The sequence below is a fragment of the Musa acuminata genome, chromosome BXJ2-9, assembly GCF_036884655.1.
Source record: "Musa acuminata AAA Group cultivar baxijiao chromosome BXJ2-9, Cavendish_Baxijiao_AAA, whole genome shotgun sequence".
Taxonomy (NCBI): domain Eukaryota; kingdom Viridiplantae; phylum Streptophyta; class Magnoliopsida; order Zingiberales; family Musaceae; genus Musa; species Musa acuminata.
Genome location: NC_088346.1, coordinates 8,429,088 through 8,445,819, shown reverse-complemented (window position 1 = coordinate 8,445,819; position 16,732 = coordinate 8,429,088). Strand labels below are relative to the sequence as shown.

Sequence of the window (16,732 nt, the reverse complement as noted above, 5' to 3'; positions counted from 1 at the left end):
GGCCATCAATCGAGATCGGTTGCTCGATCTTGGCGTGATGTGACCAACAGGTCTGTTGGCACCTTTCTGCTAATATTACCGCAGCCGATTTGATGTTTGTGTCTGCAAACGAAATGGGCCAACAGCGCTGGGACTTTCTTTTTGGCAGCAATTGGCTAAGGGACAACTCTCCACCCAGGAAAAGCCAACAGGGCAAGGTGGGCGAAGTCCTCTCTCTCTCTCTAGCTGTGCTCCTTTGTTTGCTGCTGTGATCAACAAACAAATTAGATGGAATCAAGCACCAGTCTCGAGACGAAAAAGTAGGGCTGATAGCGTTCGCAGAACATGATCTTGAATCTTAAGCTTGGCATGATGATTTCTTTATGCTTCAAAGCCACACATATATGAGATCAAGGTACATGAAAAAGATGCTGACGAGCTTCTCCATGGTTCACAGGTCTCAACACTGTATGACCGACCATAGGCTTCTCTATGGTTTTCCTGTCACGGTGTTTCACACCCAATGCTGGCTCAGTTGCAGCCATGATTACAGACCTGACCTTCCTAGACTAGAGGCTAAACTTGTTCGTTCCTCCAAAGTCGATGGCAACTCGATTCCGGTACAGTCTTCATCATCATAACCTGAAACGGGGGAAGCTTAATGTCATGGCAACATCAATGCATTCTGGCACATGTTCTGCAGCATCTTTTTCCATGTTACTCTCTGGGAAATGACACTGCCATGAAGCTCATCTGGTCGGAGAAAAGCATGGCCGAAGGAAGAAACGCCAAGTGTCTTCCAACCAGGTCCTCACACATACCGGATCATATCTGAAATGATAATAACATGAAGTAGGCTTTCAATCACATCCAACCTATAGAACAATTTTATTTTTTTGCTTGTTTTCACAGGGTGAGAATGCCTGTTAGCATGTGACCGTCCACTGTATAAAAAAGATGAGAATGTTCAGAAGGATTGATTGCAAGGAATGGAACTAAATAATAAAATATGGAGCACAGAGGAGGAGATGTGCCGATATCAGCAAGTACAATGCTGTAGTAAATTTCTTTCACATAACTTTCAAGGAGTAATCTCTTCAGAAACTGCATACCTGCGACAATGGTCGAGTTATTCTTCAGGTTCAAGTTGATGGGTGGCTCCAAAGAACGATTGTGGTGAGGCTGGCAACTGATAGCTAGGAGACATCGGCATAGCCATCCAAAACACAAGTCATCCTCTCTCTTTCTGTCTCTTCAGAAACACAAATACAACAAGAATAAAGTAGGCCTATTATCTTGATATTATAAACATAACTCCGACCAAGGCAATAGATGATGGACCTTTGTTTAACTCAACTAGCAGAAGAATGTCACAAGAAATGATGGTTGTCAAGGCACATCCAAATATACAGCTATTTTGTGGAACTAGAGACAATAGTTACACGCAGACGCTTCCTTGCTGCATTGCCATCATGTGCTGCCCTCTTCCTTTTGGTAATTCCATAAACAAGTGATAAGAATTGATATTACAGCAGGCCTGCGGTGGTTCCAAGATCATGAGTCACTTTCAAGCATTGTATCAGTTTTCTTCTGATGAAATAAAAAGGATTTGAAGGTGAATAGAAAGTGACAAAGCACCTGCCACCAAGGGTTTGGTTGTCTTCGAGTTCAGACACCCACTACTTCCCCTCTCGGTTGAGATAGAAGAACACTGCATCTTGTTGATGGAGAGAAATGAGAAGGTTGCTGCACCCGGTTGTCAGTGCTTAGCATGCATGACCGTCATACCAAAAACCCACAGGTGACAGGAAAGCTGAAATATGAAATTGGATGCCATTAAGTCTGCAGACCTGTCGTTCTCTGCAAATGAAAGCAGCACAAGTGATGACCACCCTGAACAAGGCTGAGACCCACCGAAGCCTTGCTTCAATCAAGGAGTGATAGGGGTTAGTGGGGACCAGCATGGCAGGACAAACTATTTTAGAGATCGAAAAAATTTTATTTCCTTTTTTTTTCATTGTTGAATTAAAACATAATACTCATGTCATAAGCTTTGGTTAACAGCAATTATCATCTTTCTTAAACATATTTAGAAGGACGCTGTCACAAGATCAAATCCTACTTGTACACTTCTTAATTAGGCTTTATTTTCTTGTATTTGAGACATTAATATCTTTGACAATGTGGCAGTACAATAATTCATGTCACTTAACTTCTTTGAGAAATTCAAGATCCTGAAGTTGCTTATAGAAAATCCTAAACCATGTGGAAGTAAAAGACACAATAAGACTGTATGACTTGTATATCTACAAAATAATTAAGTAAATAGCCCTACAAGCTCAAAGAATATATTCATAGTGATACTGATGGTAGAAGACAAACTTGGGGAAACATTATCTTCATCGTAACCAAAAACAAAACCAAGTTTTACATTCAGATGGAACACAGGATGGAAGATCAAGAGGGGATCACAAGCATAAACAAACCAAATTAACATTCATGACAAGATAATAGCACAAACAAGACTTGTTAGTAGATAAGTTGAACATAATAGAAGCAGAAACTAACAACCTATATGGATAAAAATAAAAATCAGGATTACTAAAACAAAACTGATAAGATAATCCGGCTCCAGCCACTATTCATGAACACAACCTAGCTCCTCCAGAAAACAACAGATAGTCACTGCTTCTAACAATCCCATCACCATTAGTATGTAAGATGAGATGATTATGGCTGCCTTTAGTTTGTTGTATTCCGTGGCCTACATGGGAATGATTGCATGGTTTTCTAGGAGTTTGGTCCACGGTTTAGCACAATCTGACATAACCAACGATGTATAATTATTTTCTGCATATATGCTGCACACAACACGCACGAATAACCCTAGGATTTTCCAACGGTTATTGGCAATGATGTCTGGGACCATATCGTTTCCTCCCGACCGTTGTCATTTATAACCTAACAAAATTGAAAAAGAGTGTAACTTCTTTACAAAAGCAGTCGCTTTTTTGGCATTTAAATAAAATGGATTCTCTTTGTGTTTGTTCAGAAGCAGCAGTTCAAATTTCAAGCATCCAAGACCAGCAAGCTACAAACATAATGAAAAATAATGTAACAGCTGCTCTGTTTCTAAAGGCATGTAATTTGCTTCTTCTATAAGTCAACAATACCTGATAGAAGAAATTCCCTGGTTCTTGCACTGCATAGGCCTAATCAATCCACTTGTAAAATCCTCTAAATTCAAAGACCTAGCAAGAAGCAAAAAAGCCATCTTGTGAAGATTAAAATTCCATTTTTTAAGAATACCGAAAAAAAAGCCATAAGTTCAATTGCCAGTTTGATGTCTATGGTCCATGGGAAATCAATAATCAATCTAAGGTTTGCGGAATCCATAGAACTCAAGCTTCATTTCAGTTTTGTTGCTTGCTTTACTACCTCGTCCATCGATAGGTATCTTGCGGAGTCGGCAGTCCAAGCATCAATTTTCTTTTGTTTGATATGTGCACTTTGTTCAAGAAGCCCAAACGTAACAACCACAAGAAAATTCATATTTTGACGCTTGATGCATTATAAATTATGTTAGGTAAAACGAGTATCACATGCAAAGTTTGTTTGGAAGTATGAGAACATTGTCTTCTACTAAGAAATTGAATTAGCAATTCCCATGTGAATTCTACAGGAGGAGAAACTTAGAACAATTCAAAGAAAGGCGACTGGTTGCTTTGACAAACTTAAGAAGGGGAGAAATTTATCACAGCTTTAAGCATGCTGCAGTCTTTGACAAAATTCCTACTTCCTCAAAGCAAAATTCAAATCGGCGGCAAATAGATCTAACGCAAGCAGCAGCGAGGGCTTCGTTAAATCGGCGAAGCAAGCAGAACATTAGACAACTCCACCAAGAGATTCCCTACAGATCTAACAGACGAGAGGAAAATGAAGAAGAAGAAGAAGAAGCAGCAGCGCAGCAAGGAACAACGACAACAGGTTCGTTAGGCTACCAAAGGGCTTGGCGACGTCCGAATCGCCGCTATCATCGCCGCCAGGCAGCGCGCACTGCTCTGAACCCGTCGGGCTCAAGTAATCGAGGGAAAATTAGGGTTTCTCATTTGCGTAGCGGTCTTCTCGATCACGTGATTAGCACGCGAGCTGCAGTCAGGGACTCTGTTCTTGTCCGGTAAACTAAAATAGAATAAGAGGGGTTGAGTAACTCGTTGTATTTACGCTCTCGGCTTCTGAAATGTGAGGCAGCAACAAAAACACCCCATTGCCAACAATTCACTGCTTGATGGTTCTGCGAAGATGCAACTCCACAAAAGGGAAGGAATGAAGCAAAGAAGGTCCATGTATCACAACATCTGTGGATTAAAGACAGTTCCGGTCAATACGAACAGTGATCACCAAATGAGAAGACACACCACATACATGAGAGATTGCACAAAGACGGGAGTGCCATGGAACAAGCTGGGAGTTGAGGCTCACATCTTTCTGTCGATAACAATGCACTCTACAGCAAGCAGATGTTGTCCAATAAACAACGATTTGAACAAGATTACAAACGAACTGGAAGGATTTATCCTAACCATCACCAAGAAGATAAGAGACCATGAAAGACAAAAAACTCGTTCAGACACAATAGGATTTGAGGCCTTAATCAGTGACTCAACAGCTTCTAATCACGGTAACAATACATCATTAGCGACCAGTTCAAACCATAACTAGATCTCACAAAGCAATAGAAAACAAATAAGAGAAGAAAGAAATGCATAACATGAAGACTGATCTGACACAGGTAGAGTTCGAGGAACACCATAGCATGAGTTGACGATCGACCAAAATACTGATCCTCGCTCTTGCTTTCTGATGAAGACTCGGGTTTCAATAGCTTTGCCACTACATTGTCTCAGGGGCAAACAAGTTCTCCAAACAAAAAGCTTCTCATAACATGCTATCGGTCCTTGCTGGCAACCTCCTAAAGAAGTTGAGCGGTACTGAGGGAAGCCTGTGCCGGAACCTTGGGTGCCTCAGCACGTAAAAGCCTGTGAGGAGGGCGACAACCTGGAATGGCGTTACATAGAGCACAATGGCAGCAGCAAGGCAAAAGATCAAAAAGAGAGCAGTCGCTCTTGGATCTCGCCAGCTCAACAGGGACTGAAATCTCTCCCCCTGTGTTGCCAGGTCTCCAACCACAGTTTGCACCCTTCCAGCAACGCTCCTTAATCGATCGTACCTCATCCTCACAATTTCAGGTGGTCTGGATGTAGGAAATGTATCGAATTCCTCGTCAAGCTCATCAGGATGGGCAGTGTCTGCATGTGATAGTCGAGTGTCCATGTGAGGAGGCTTCCTTGGCCGCCATCGGTAGTACCATACTCCAATCAGAAACAAGTAGAGGAACATTGTTGGAAGTATCAGTTCCGGATATAGAACCAGTATTACGTAGAGAACATGTATAAGTACAGTCGTTATGGGGTTCTTCCAAAGGCATATCTGGCCAAACCATCTTCCGGTCGCAATCAAACCACTCAAAACATTAATAATTCGAAAGAAATTAGCTTTGCTCCTCCTCATGCTCCACATATGGGAGCCGACATCCAACATATACTCCACAACCTCCTTTCTCAGCGGCGGCTCTGCACGACCCAACCTGGTTGACACTATCTGAGTGGATTGGTGCCTCAAGTAGTCAAGCTGGGTAACAGTCAAAGGATGTAGGTAATGCATCTTTGGCAGCAGTGGCCTAGAATAAGTATGCAGCATATTAAGCAGAGAGGAACAGGAGAATCGAACAGCCAAGTGAACTTCTCCCATCTTCTTAACCCCTGTTGTATGCAAAACCAGAAGGGGGTACGAATGTGTGTAGACTTTATCAGTCTCTAGCGTAGAAAGTCGAATTCGTACCTTGCCAATTCTGTTATCTTTTGCACCATTTGCCTTGTCTCCACCCTGTAAGTGGCAGTTGTCGAACACGCCAACTGTAATTACAGTACATGGGTCATATACCTCCCAAGTGTATTGCTCATTCCATTTCGGACTAAAACTGTCAATGATCGTTCTAGTACGAACCCATTTCTGCCCATATTTAGCTACACAATACGCATCAGTAGTTCCACGCCCATCCTTAGTCTTCATTGGGAGCAATCCCTGAGCAGTCAATATACCTAGCTCTAGGATACCAATGCTTGGCTTCCACAGTTGTTTCGCAGTAGGCCTAAGATCACTGCTATAGTGGGTGGACTCATCCAAAACATGGTATCCACCATCCAAACATAACCTTAGATGAATTCGACTAGCAAATTTCACCTCCTTCTTCTGCTCACCATCAGCTGCCACATGCTTCTCCAGGTGATACCACCTTGAATTGATTACCCTACAGTCAAACCTCCGCTCCACCTTCTGCAGATGAATAACAGCCTTCCCCAACACCTCATCCTTGTTAGGCCCGATTCTCTCTTCTACACTTAGGATCAAATGTTCTTCGAATGGTTCTGCTACAACAAACATCAAATCCTCATTCCACATAGGGTTCGGGCACCTGCTTGGTGAAATCCTGGTCCTAAGTGTTTGATTGCCAATAATAGCTTTAACAAAGACTTCTGGGAATCCTGGCTTTGCATTGAGCAGCAAATCTTGGGCTTCGATGATGTTAACTCTCACATACCAAAGCTTGGGAGAGAGGTATACCTTCGATCTGATGTTTGCAAGGCCATCACCGGGAACTGTTGCAGCATCAGAGTGCCACGCATCCGGGAACGCCTCATCCGCCTGTGTACCCATCCAAACAGCTAGCATCAGCTCTCCCTTTACCTTCTCTCCCTTGCGATCTTCCAATCTGTACCACTGTGGTGCCAACGGGCTGTCTGGCGGAACTCTTTTCGGAATCTCATTCAGATCAAACAAAACCATTCCCATGAAATCATCCTTCACGAAATCCTTGTCCTTGACCACAACCTCCACCACAGAAGCTTGGATCCGATCTTTTGAGAAAGCAAACACTTGGTTCCATTCAGGATTCGTCTTCTTCTCGAAATGGCGAGTGGTGCCTTTGTAGTTACCAAGTTTTACCTCCACATAGGGATCACAGCTTCCCGTAACATCCTTAGCTGGTAGATCCTTGGCTTTCACAACACGAACATAGAGGTACTGCATCTGCTCAACGAGGTCATACGTGTTGGTGAGCTTATCACCGCCACCAAGTCCTCCGCCACCAAGGCGGGGGGCTGTCTCCTTCAAGGAGAAGTCCTCCTGAGGCAGCGGGAATGGCCTCTGCATCTTCTAAAACTGATGACAAAAGAAGCAGCGTTAAATCTTTAGATTTGTACAACTTTGTGTAAACATTTTAGATATTAAGAAAACATGATTCCAGCCATGAACTCAAATAGATACAGCCGTTTGGCATCTGAAGGTTAAACCACATCAGAATCCAGGAGACCTCCGGGGTACGAGGAAGATTCGAACAGAGGGCATCTACAAAATGTTACAAAAGCAAACTCGAAACCGCGACTTTTGCAGAGGAAAAAACCAGGTGCCTGTCACAAGAAAGCATCTACAAACGGAGGCTCATGTACTGCAAGCTCTAAACTTCAGAAGAGGAAGAGCCCTAACTTTTTTAACTGGGGGAAATTTAGTGCATGACGATCAAAATGTGGAGCCACCGAGTTCAAATCTTGGATGATTTTTGTTCCAAACCCAGGCATGAAGACCCCAGAAAACCACAAACTTTTACATGTGAAAAGAAAAACAATCTTCATTACTTGGAACTTGGAAGAAACAGCAACAAGCAAATCCATCACATTATAGGGAAAAATCGATCTTTTTGAGTTCTAAACGAAGAAAGTTGACGAGACCAAGATGCGAAGCGAAGAAAGAACCATAGGAAAAGCTACAACCTTTAGCAACGTAAAATGCCGTAACCAGCAGGAGTGATCCAACGTACCTGACGGAAAATACAAGGGAGGGGAAGACAGAGGAGGAGGAGGAGGAGGTTGGAGGACCTCAGATGCAACCAGAAGGCGTAGAAGAGACCGACTCGCCGATCCTCCTCATCTCGATGATGTAAATGGAAGGTTCGGCTCCATTACATTTACTGATCACACTCTCTCGCTCACTCCCTCGGTGTCTAATCTCTTTTCAGTGGCTCAGTGGGTGAGACCAACAAAGAGATCTGAATCCACAATAGAGGATGGTGGGAGACACGAAAAAGGAAGGGACAAGCGCAGCAGAGGCTGGCGCACCCCACGACACACCACACCACACTACTGTCTCGGCTTACAGCATTATAATAACCATCATTGTTACTGCCACTGCGTGGCTCTTTAAACAAGACTCATGTTCCTCGGGAGAATGATATTTTACTGGTGCGGTGAAGGGAACCCGAGGCGAACGTGGGCGGAGACCGCGATCGGGCGGTTGTCACGTGCCCCTCCCCGCTGGCGTCTCCAACTCCAGCTGCAAACCACCATTTTCCAGCCTCTTGTTCTCCATTTTGTATCATCTTACGTACATCGCATAGATTATGAGAATGTATTAAACTAGTGAACCTAAAAACAAAAAAAGGGAAGCGAAAGAATGCTTTTTGAAGAGCTTAAAATACCTACTGTACGCTTTTCTTTTCAACAGTCCGTTCCCCATCAATTACCAAAGAGAGTAACTCAATTAAGTCTCATCGTTTTGAAGGGCGGTCCATGTGGTCCAAACTAAGTAGTCGCACTTTCTCGTGATCATATACAAATGTTGCGTGAACTGCCCATTTTGCAACCCCGCGACGCTTCTTATTACTCCTTTCAAACCGCCTGATGGCGGAAAGTTTCATCAGAAAGAGGGAGAGGTGAGACGTGTCAGGTTGCCAACACGATTGCAGCCTTTTCTCTCCGTCTTGGCACGCACAAAAGCCAGTCCATTAATGCTCCATTGCTAGGCTCGTAGGTTTTTCTACCCTTTTTAATTCTCTCTCTCTCTCTCTCTCTCTCTCTCTCTCTTTTATTTCTCCCCCTTTTTGTCGAGGGTTATCATAACCAGGCCGCAGCGGGCCGTGGGGCCATCTGCAGTGTCTTTTTGTTGTCCCCCAGCTGTCCTTTTCACCCTTCTTTTGCTACCTTTTGTTTTGCCTTTTGGCCATCGTCAGCCTTTACTTCTCTCCAACTTTAATTTCCCTTGTGAACACTGTGCATCATCATAGATGCATCACGAGGGTTACATGCCTTCGTAGTCATCTGCACCGTAAAACATTAGACCGGTCATCCACAGGGGCACGCCTCAGCTGTGGAACACACCATTCTTCTCTCACAGCATGGAGACGAGAGGTCAGGCCACAGCAGCTTCCCTTTAAGATAGCCATTGACTGGGTGCCGAACCATGTAAGCCCACCCAGTGCATTGTTGAGCTACTCACTGGATTCAAAACTGGCCAGTGAAACACCGTAGCTCTCTTGTAATGTCAAGTGTGCACTCTCTCACCGGACCAGAAGATACACCGACCTTCTCTTACCTTTTGGTCAATCACAGCCAAATTTTGGAAATAATTGTCCATTCGATGTCCATCGGTCATCGTCAACTCTCTGTCTCGACCCTGCTTTGCTCAGACAGTAACTTGCCATTTTCTGCACTCTTCCACATGCCTCTATTTGTAGCTGATGATCAAAGCTTAGGCCTACCACACATCACCAACATACCAAATTAATTTCCACCCAACCTTTCTCAAAACCTCCAAAATCTAAAAACCTAAACGGCAACTTGGACTGAACAATTGCAGCTGTATCTAAGAGAGTAATTGCATGGCAAGAGAGCTATAGTGAGTACAGTGTGGCTTCTGACCTGAGGCAATAATTTCTGGAAGCCGGTCAACAAGGATGGGACATCTGCGAAGAGGCTCTCTGCAACATAACTCATAGATGATGAGGCTGCGAAATAATTCAGATAAGTAAATCCAGGTTTGCTAAACCAATTGCTAGCCAGAAGGAAGTCAATATTGTCACTGGGATGAGCATCATGCTAAGAGTCCGGCAATAGCACCATTCTCCGATTGATATTTAAGGTCTACTCGCCACAAATGGCTGGGATTTTCAACATATGCTCTGAGAAGTACCATATTGCTGTGTGTATCACCTGCACACTAGGGACAGAAATTGAGTCTCTTGGCTACAAAAAAAGGGGTCAGATCGGGTAAATTTAAACAAAGTTCTATGATCTCAAAGTAATTTTCCTTGTAGAATCTGACATGACTAAATAATATATAAAAAAGCAACTGTTGTTACACTATGTCGTTTTATAGGCAATCATAGATTCACAAAACTAAAGCTTTCATTAGACAAGACAACCAAACAGTCATAAGGCCATCATACTTTGGTTTTCCCAAATTTTCGTGGAAACTAAGATTGCATCCACAACAAGAGTTGAAGAGAAACAAATGAATTCAATCCTTCATCCATCATGCAAATGGAACAATATGGGGGTCATAAAGCAATCTATAATGAGAAATGCAATTTTTCAACAACGGGCAGCACTGTCAATCAGAGAAGTTTGGTATCAAGAGAAATAAAAAAGTCCTGTAAATAGGATGAAGAACTAAAAGTGGAAACATGTTGCGAATTTATCCAGACATTTCAAGTTCCAAGGCAGTGAAGAACAAAATGGATGAAGATAACGAAGGCATTATCATGCAGTTGATCTTAAATCAATACGATTGTAATCATAACCGATACTTTAGTTTAGAGCAACTATTGATGATTATCCATCAGCCGCAAGGACCACAGTTCTCGTTTATCCCCTCGATCCAATGTTTATCTTCCAAAGAAATGAACGAGGAACTTGATTTTACCTAAGAATATGCCATAGCATAGGCTACACTGCATGAAACCTTGATTCTACACATTAAACTGCACATTCAAATACTTCAGCTCAGGGGAAGAATGATGAGACCCATACGACCTTAGAGACCACCATGACATTCTTCCCCTTCCAATCTGGAACTGTGAGCATGAGTAACAATGCAAACATGCAGTTAAATTGAAGTGCCAAATGGTACTATGCATGCAACCATCTAAATTTTCATGCAAGGAAAAGAAGGCACAAGTTAGCATCACCTCGTTCAGAAAAACAAAAAAGAAAAGGAATCGGAGTGATATCATAGAAACTATAAAAACAACATGCTGGAATGAAAAAGGCAATTGATTGAAACTTTTCCATAATAGAAGCTAAATATATGAAGTGCTGAAAGGAACATTGATGACGCATTTCTTTAACTAGCATACTTTAGTCATTAGCATTATTATCTGCCACAGATCGGATCAATATCTGTTACAGAACAGAAATGAGTTTATTTCCTATCAGTATATGTAACTTACAAATCATGTAGAAACAAATTAAAGTAATATCTCTACGGAGAGATTATTAACAAAGATTGCCATTAATTAACGGAATCCACGTTCAAAAATGCTTTTTTTTTCCATCCAGTGGGTCTATCTCTTCCCGAGGTTTGCCCTAAACTAAAGCAGATCAAGAAATTTGAACCTCAATTAAAAGTCAGAGTATCGGAAAGATGATAAAGAAACCAAATGTAACAATCAGAACGCATCACCTCACAGTTCCAAACCCATTATCACGTAGATGTGGGAAAGAATACCACCTTAAAACAAAACAATAAAAGAACAATCTTGACGGCCTTGGGCACCGTCCACATAAAAATACCAGATCGAACAACAGAGAAAATAATTAGTCGACGTTAAAAAAACCAATCTGCTGATTTAGAGAAAAAGGAGATCAGAAGGGTTTCGCGCCAAGAGAGGACTGTTCTCAATCGGAAGGAAGAGAAAAGGGTCTCCGCCTCTTAATCCTTTCAATTAACGAGAACTGGAACACATCTGAGACGAGAGGGAAGAAGTTGCTACTGCTACTAATATACACGTACCAGCGCACCGGCTGCGATTGGTTTGAGGGGTCTTTGTCGGCCAAGAAGAGGAGCTTCTTCGGCTGATCCGGTGCAAGCGGGGAGCTCTCAGCCGATTCCGAGTTGAGGGATCCCCCAAAACCGGAGACGACAGCGTCCAAGGTCTTGAAGGTCATCCTTCCCTCCCTTTTTTCCTTCTCGATTCTGGGTCTCTCGTCTAGACCGCTGACCTATGGGATCGACGACAAAAAGAAACTGAACGGCGGTTGATCAAGCAAAGCAGGCACGAGAACGAGAGAGAGAGAGAGAGAGAGAGCTCCATAAAAAAGACTTTAAGATTGGCGAAGAAGAAACAAGATGATCAGACGGCGGGTTATCGCCACAGTTAATGACGCGTCGTCGCCACTGAGATCACCACCAGGGAAAGTGTAACTAAATATATCAGCTTTTTAAGTGTATCCAAAAGTTACTGTGAAGCCTCATAAGAGGATCGAAACAAGAGGAGGAATTACTGTGTCATATGGATTATATGCAGCACACAGTACGTGTGAGCTAACAATTCTTACCCTCGAGTCTCATTCACTGTGGTCGTAACTTAGCAAAGACCAAAGACACGGCATGTTGCACCTTCCCATCACTGGGTTGTTGCTACGCATGACGAGTCTGATAATTACTCAACAGCTTGCTGTGTAGATGTGCTACTCTCAAATTTATTCCACGATTTAGTTTAGCAGTGAAACGAGAAATCATCTCCACTGCTCAGCAACAAACACCAGAAAATTTATCTCAAGGAAGTCTAGCATAGTCATCAACCAAAACAACACCAGGACTGGCTTATTTCGCAGTTTCCTCCACTTTGGTTTCACAGACAAAGCGTAGGTACTGAGAACAGCAGCAAGGTAATATTCCTTTGGATAGAACAAATTAAAATTAGTTCAGAACACAAACTAGATGGCAGGAGCCCCATTTCGGTTGCGGTGGTCGCCAGATGCTGAACACCTTTTACGAGAAATTAGCTATCAGCAGGTCTTTTCTCGATAGTAACCGGGGCATACACCTTCCCGTTATCGATTCTTGTCGTGCGCACTCCGATGTCCAGAACAGCAGAAGTAAATGCAAGAGCTGATCCCCCAGTGAGAGCTGTTTGAATGCTCCTGCCTGAACATCGGATGAAATACACATCAGGTAAACTGGGTTATCTCAAGCAAAATGATAATAAAGCATGGATATTACACATCAGAAAAAGACTCATATTATGCCTTTTCTCCAGGATAGTCCCAAGAAACAGATAACATAGATTCAGTAAACTTTTATCTCCTATCGGAGCAAGGACACATTATGGTAATGGTAACAAGTCCGAGTCAAAAGAACAAACTAAAGGAAATTATGTGTAGATATCTTTGCAAATCACCAAGAAACAATCAGATAGCATCTTGACATTACACTCCTACTCACAAAACAGTTATTAATACTGATGCAAAATTCATAAACTACAGCCTGAAAATCTGTTTACATTATTAAATAGCTTTGGCGTGGAAATATTATGATGACAACAACAAGTTTACAATATCCAAACTATTTGGGTCAGCTATATGGACCTTTTACTCTATAATATTTTAAATCATACCATAACTCCTAAGTGAAAAAAATGCTTTATGATTTCTTCAACATATACAGTTCATAACACACAACTTCAAGAACCAATTTTGTGGTCAACTGCCATAACATTCTGGATCAAATAGTATTTTATTAAAGTCACTAGAAAAGATACAGAAACAAATGCATGTTAAATACATCTCCAATTAAAACCATCTATAACCAAAAGATGCAGACCTGAGCACAAGTTTGACAACTAAAGCAAAATACATCTACAATCAAAAACCATTAAGCTAGCAAGATGGATAAGCATTGGAGGATCATTATAAGTGATAAATAGTAGGCTAGCTATAACAACTATTTCGGTGGAAAGTGGGCACTAACCAAACAACAGCATGCTGTTTTAATCAAACATGCCACGATATGAATGAAATTCTTCATACTGGTCCTCTAGCAACAAAAGAAGCTAGCCAGCTTGAAAAATCAGATAACCTATAGAAGCTGCATCAATAGATATATATCATATGGTCCTGTACTGAGGTTTTATGTTCAGCTGACACCAATTTATTTAGTCAATCAGGAAGTAAAGTACCTTTGAAGTTTCAATCAACTTTGACTAGTTATGGTCCAGAGTCAAGTCTAAGTTTAGAACTTTGGCCAAAGTTTTGTGTTCCAAGTGAACAAACTAATTAAGGTTAATGTGTACGTTGGCTTTACTTTTGATGTTTTCTTGATCAGTTATCTCGGCTGGCAAGAGATTAACTCACTATCAAATATTTTTAGAATTGTCAAGACCATGCAAATCAAAACAAGTGATCAGTAGCCATGTTTTGGATACAAATTTCTTTAAAAAACACTAGTATATTACAACATGATACTTCACTTGGCATATACTTTATTGATATATAAGTATATCTGTATATGTACCTCCATATAGAAGAGCATCTATTTCTACATTACATAACCAGATCTTTATTTTCAAGGTATTAAATCTTAATTTAGCAAAAACAAAATTCAGTGCAGATTTTTCACCTAGTGAGGTCTAACTAGTTTAGTTTGTTCATTTTTTAGTCTTCCTGAATCTCAGCTGGAACTACTGTAATTCATCCTAAAAAGGTCACAATTGAAATTCCACAGCTTACATAAATTTGAAACTGATACTTGAAACCATGGTTTGTATTACGCACAAAGCATGTGATATTTTATGTCTCGGGTGGTGCAAGATAGTTCAAACAAAACAACTTAAAAATGTACTCAACGAAAAGGTCATTAAAGAACCTAGTATCAATCCATATATATGGTCTATCAAAATTCAAGTAGGAAAGCATTTAGACAGTTAGCTTAATGGATTCATGGGTGATCAATTGCATAACGTGATAAAATGCTCCAGCACCATGTTAAATAACCTCAAGATTGACGACTAGAGCACTCACTTTTGCAGCCAAGCTTAAGAACAACCAAGGTTTCCAAGAAAAGTAACACATTAACACAAATGTCAGAAAAATATGTTCTTCAGGTAGACAACAGATATGCCAACCAAGGTTCAATAACAAGAAATTTCCGAGACCATATTTCCCAGAGAAAATCAAGATGCAGTGTGTGTTACGGCTACTATCTACTAATAGAACCATTGTGGAAAATTAAAATTTTCAGTAATGTCATGACAAGAGCCACTCAGACCACAGATATATGAAGGAAGACGGCGAGCTTACGTTCTACATTCTAGCGCTAGATGAAAATAGAGAAAAATGGTACCTCTAAAACCATAAACAGTTGCTCCAGCAACAAAAGCGCCCACAGCACCATTTATGAAATCCCTCTTCATCCTTTGCTTTTGCACCAACTGCTCCACACCGATGTACAGTCCACCGACGGCAGCAAAGGTGAGCCCATAGTTCCCGCACAGCTTCAATGTTCTTATCAACCCCGGAAGAGCAACGTTCCTCTCGACACGAGGCACATCATGCCAAGTAGCAACAATGGTGCCCCAAATGGTCCCTGCCACTAATCCCGTCGTCGCAGCCTTAAACGTCTTCATGACTGGAGAATCCTCGTCCTCCAGATATCCCATGTCCAATTGATCCATCCTTCTCTTCCACTCGATGAAATGGAACCCTAAAACCCATGATCAAACAATAGATCCAAAAATTCATACAAATAAAGAAGGAAGACGAGGAGCCAGAGTCCAGAAAACCAAGATCGCAAATCAAGATTCTTTCTTGAACTAAAATTTGATCGCAGTACCCACGGTATAACGAGAAACCACACCAAGATCCAAGATATGCAAGGGGATGATCGGAAAATGGTACCGATCAAATCGACAAAAGAAAAGAACGGTGCCCTAAAAGATTCCGAAAATTGAATTGGGCGATTGCTCAATGAGATCAGACACAACCACGATTACGAGAGAGTTATTAAGATCAGGATTGCGACAATTGAAATTTCCTAAGCAACAATTGCGGAATGATTGGGGAAGGTTACCTTGGCTTGCGGCTCTTCTGGACCTTTGCGCGAGGGTGAGTTCTCGCAAACCGCAGGCGGACCTATAGAGTATGCGTGGTAAGATGTGAAATTACCAGAGCGCCCTCGTCCTTCCGAATCACGATCAGATGGCGATCGGTCTCTGAAGATATCGTGGCCGTTTGATCGAAAAGAACGGCTACCTGCTTTTTTTATCTTTTATTTTTGTAATTTGGGTCATTTCCTCTTTTTCTATCAATTATAAACAGCACAAATATAATTTCGTTAACGCAAAATGTTGCAAAGTTATCAGAGATCTCATGATCATGTTTTCAAATTCAACGATATCGTTTTATCCAAATTAATATCATTGAACTCCCTATTCTTAAGTCAGAAGATATTCATTAAGAAATCGAAACTTTGAGTTTTATGAGTGAAAAAATTAGAAAAAATTAATTTATATTTGTATCTATGCGCTTACTGATTGTTTTCATTGTTGGTATTTTACCAACAAAGATTATTTATTTATAATACAAGTAAATAATAATATCAATAGAAAAAGTTTATCTCGATAAAAAATATTCTCTATTATATCATGACGACATGACATAGATAGTATCGTTATGCATGACTTAATATAATCATAATAATTTAATGAGATTATATTATTATGATTATATTAAGTCATCTACTAGGCCGATGAAATTTATTCATAACAAGAAAGTTGAAATATAAAATCGATATCCATTATGGACTCAATTTTCTCCTTCCCAATTCATATTTCGTTTCAAACCGGAGTTAATATTTTGAATGT

At 41.2% G+C, this 16,732-nt stretch overlaps 2 protein-coding genes across 4 annotated transcripts; both read right to left on the bottom strand.

Moving 5' to 3' along the window:
* Positions 1-4,434: 4,434 nt before the first annotated feature.
* LOC103997724 (FT-interacting protein 7) lies at positions 4,435-12,115 on the bottom strand. 3 transcript variants are annotated; one of them, XM_065125374.1, is made up of 5 exons: positions 11,884-12,115; positions 9,792-10,089; positions 8,573-9,627; positions 7,916-8,473; positions 4,435-7,260 (listed from the first exon to the last, which is right to left on the bottom strand). In XM_065125374.1, exon 5 carries the CDS (start codon positions 7,249-7,251, stop codon positions 4,918-4,920), a length of 2,334 nt encoding a protein of 777 aa, XP_064981446.1. In that variant the 5' UTR covers positions 7,252-7,260; positions 7,916-8,473; positions 8,573-9,627; positions 9,792-10,089; positions 11,884-12,115; the 3' UTR covers positions 4,435-4,917. The 3 variants fall into 3 exon arrangements, with proteins under 3 accessions (XP_064981446.1, XP_064981445.1, XP_064981447.1); XM_065125373.1 differs by having other exon boundaries at positions 9,792-10,082; XM_065125375.1 differs by having other exon boundaries at positions 8,577-9,627; positions 9,792-10,082.
* Positions 12,116-12,552: 437 nt separating this feature from the next.
* On the bottom strand, positions 12,553-16,047 carry LOC135622974 (outer envelope pore protein 16-3, chloroplastic/mitochondrial-like). The gene is made up of 3 exons (XM_065125372.1): positions 15,940-16,047; positions 15,214-15,573; positions 12,553-13,020 (listed from the first exon to the last, which is right to left on the bottom strand). The coding sequence occupies exons 2-3, from the start codon at positions 15,542-15,544 to the stop codon at positions 12,875-12,877; spliced, it is 477 nt and encodes a 158-aa protein (XP_064981444.1). The 5' UTR covers positions 15,545-15,573; positions 15,940-16,047; the 3' UTR covers positions 12,553-12,874.
* Between the last annotated feature and the right edge of the window lie 685 nt (positions 16,048-16,732).

What these genes read in the sequence shown, in the direction of transcription:
- LOC103997724 (XM_065125374.1), bottom strand. Translation starts at nt 7,251, where the DNA reads ATGCAGAGGCCATTCCCGCTGCCTCAGGAGGACTTCTCCTTGAAGGAG.
- LOC135622974 (XM_065125372.1), bottom strand. Translation starts at nt 15,544, where the DNA reads ATGGATCAATTGGACATGGGATATCTGGAGGACGAGGATTCTCCAGTC. An exon ending in AACTGTTTATGGTTTTAGAG is followed by an intron (nt 13,021 to 15,213) that starts GTACCATTTTTC and finishes TCCGATGTTCAG; the next exon opens with GCAGGAGCATTCAAACAGCT.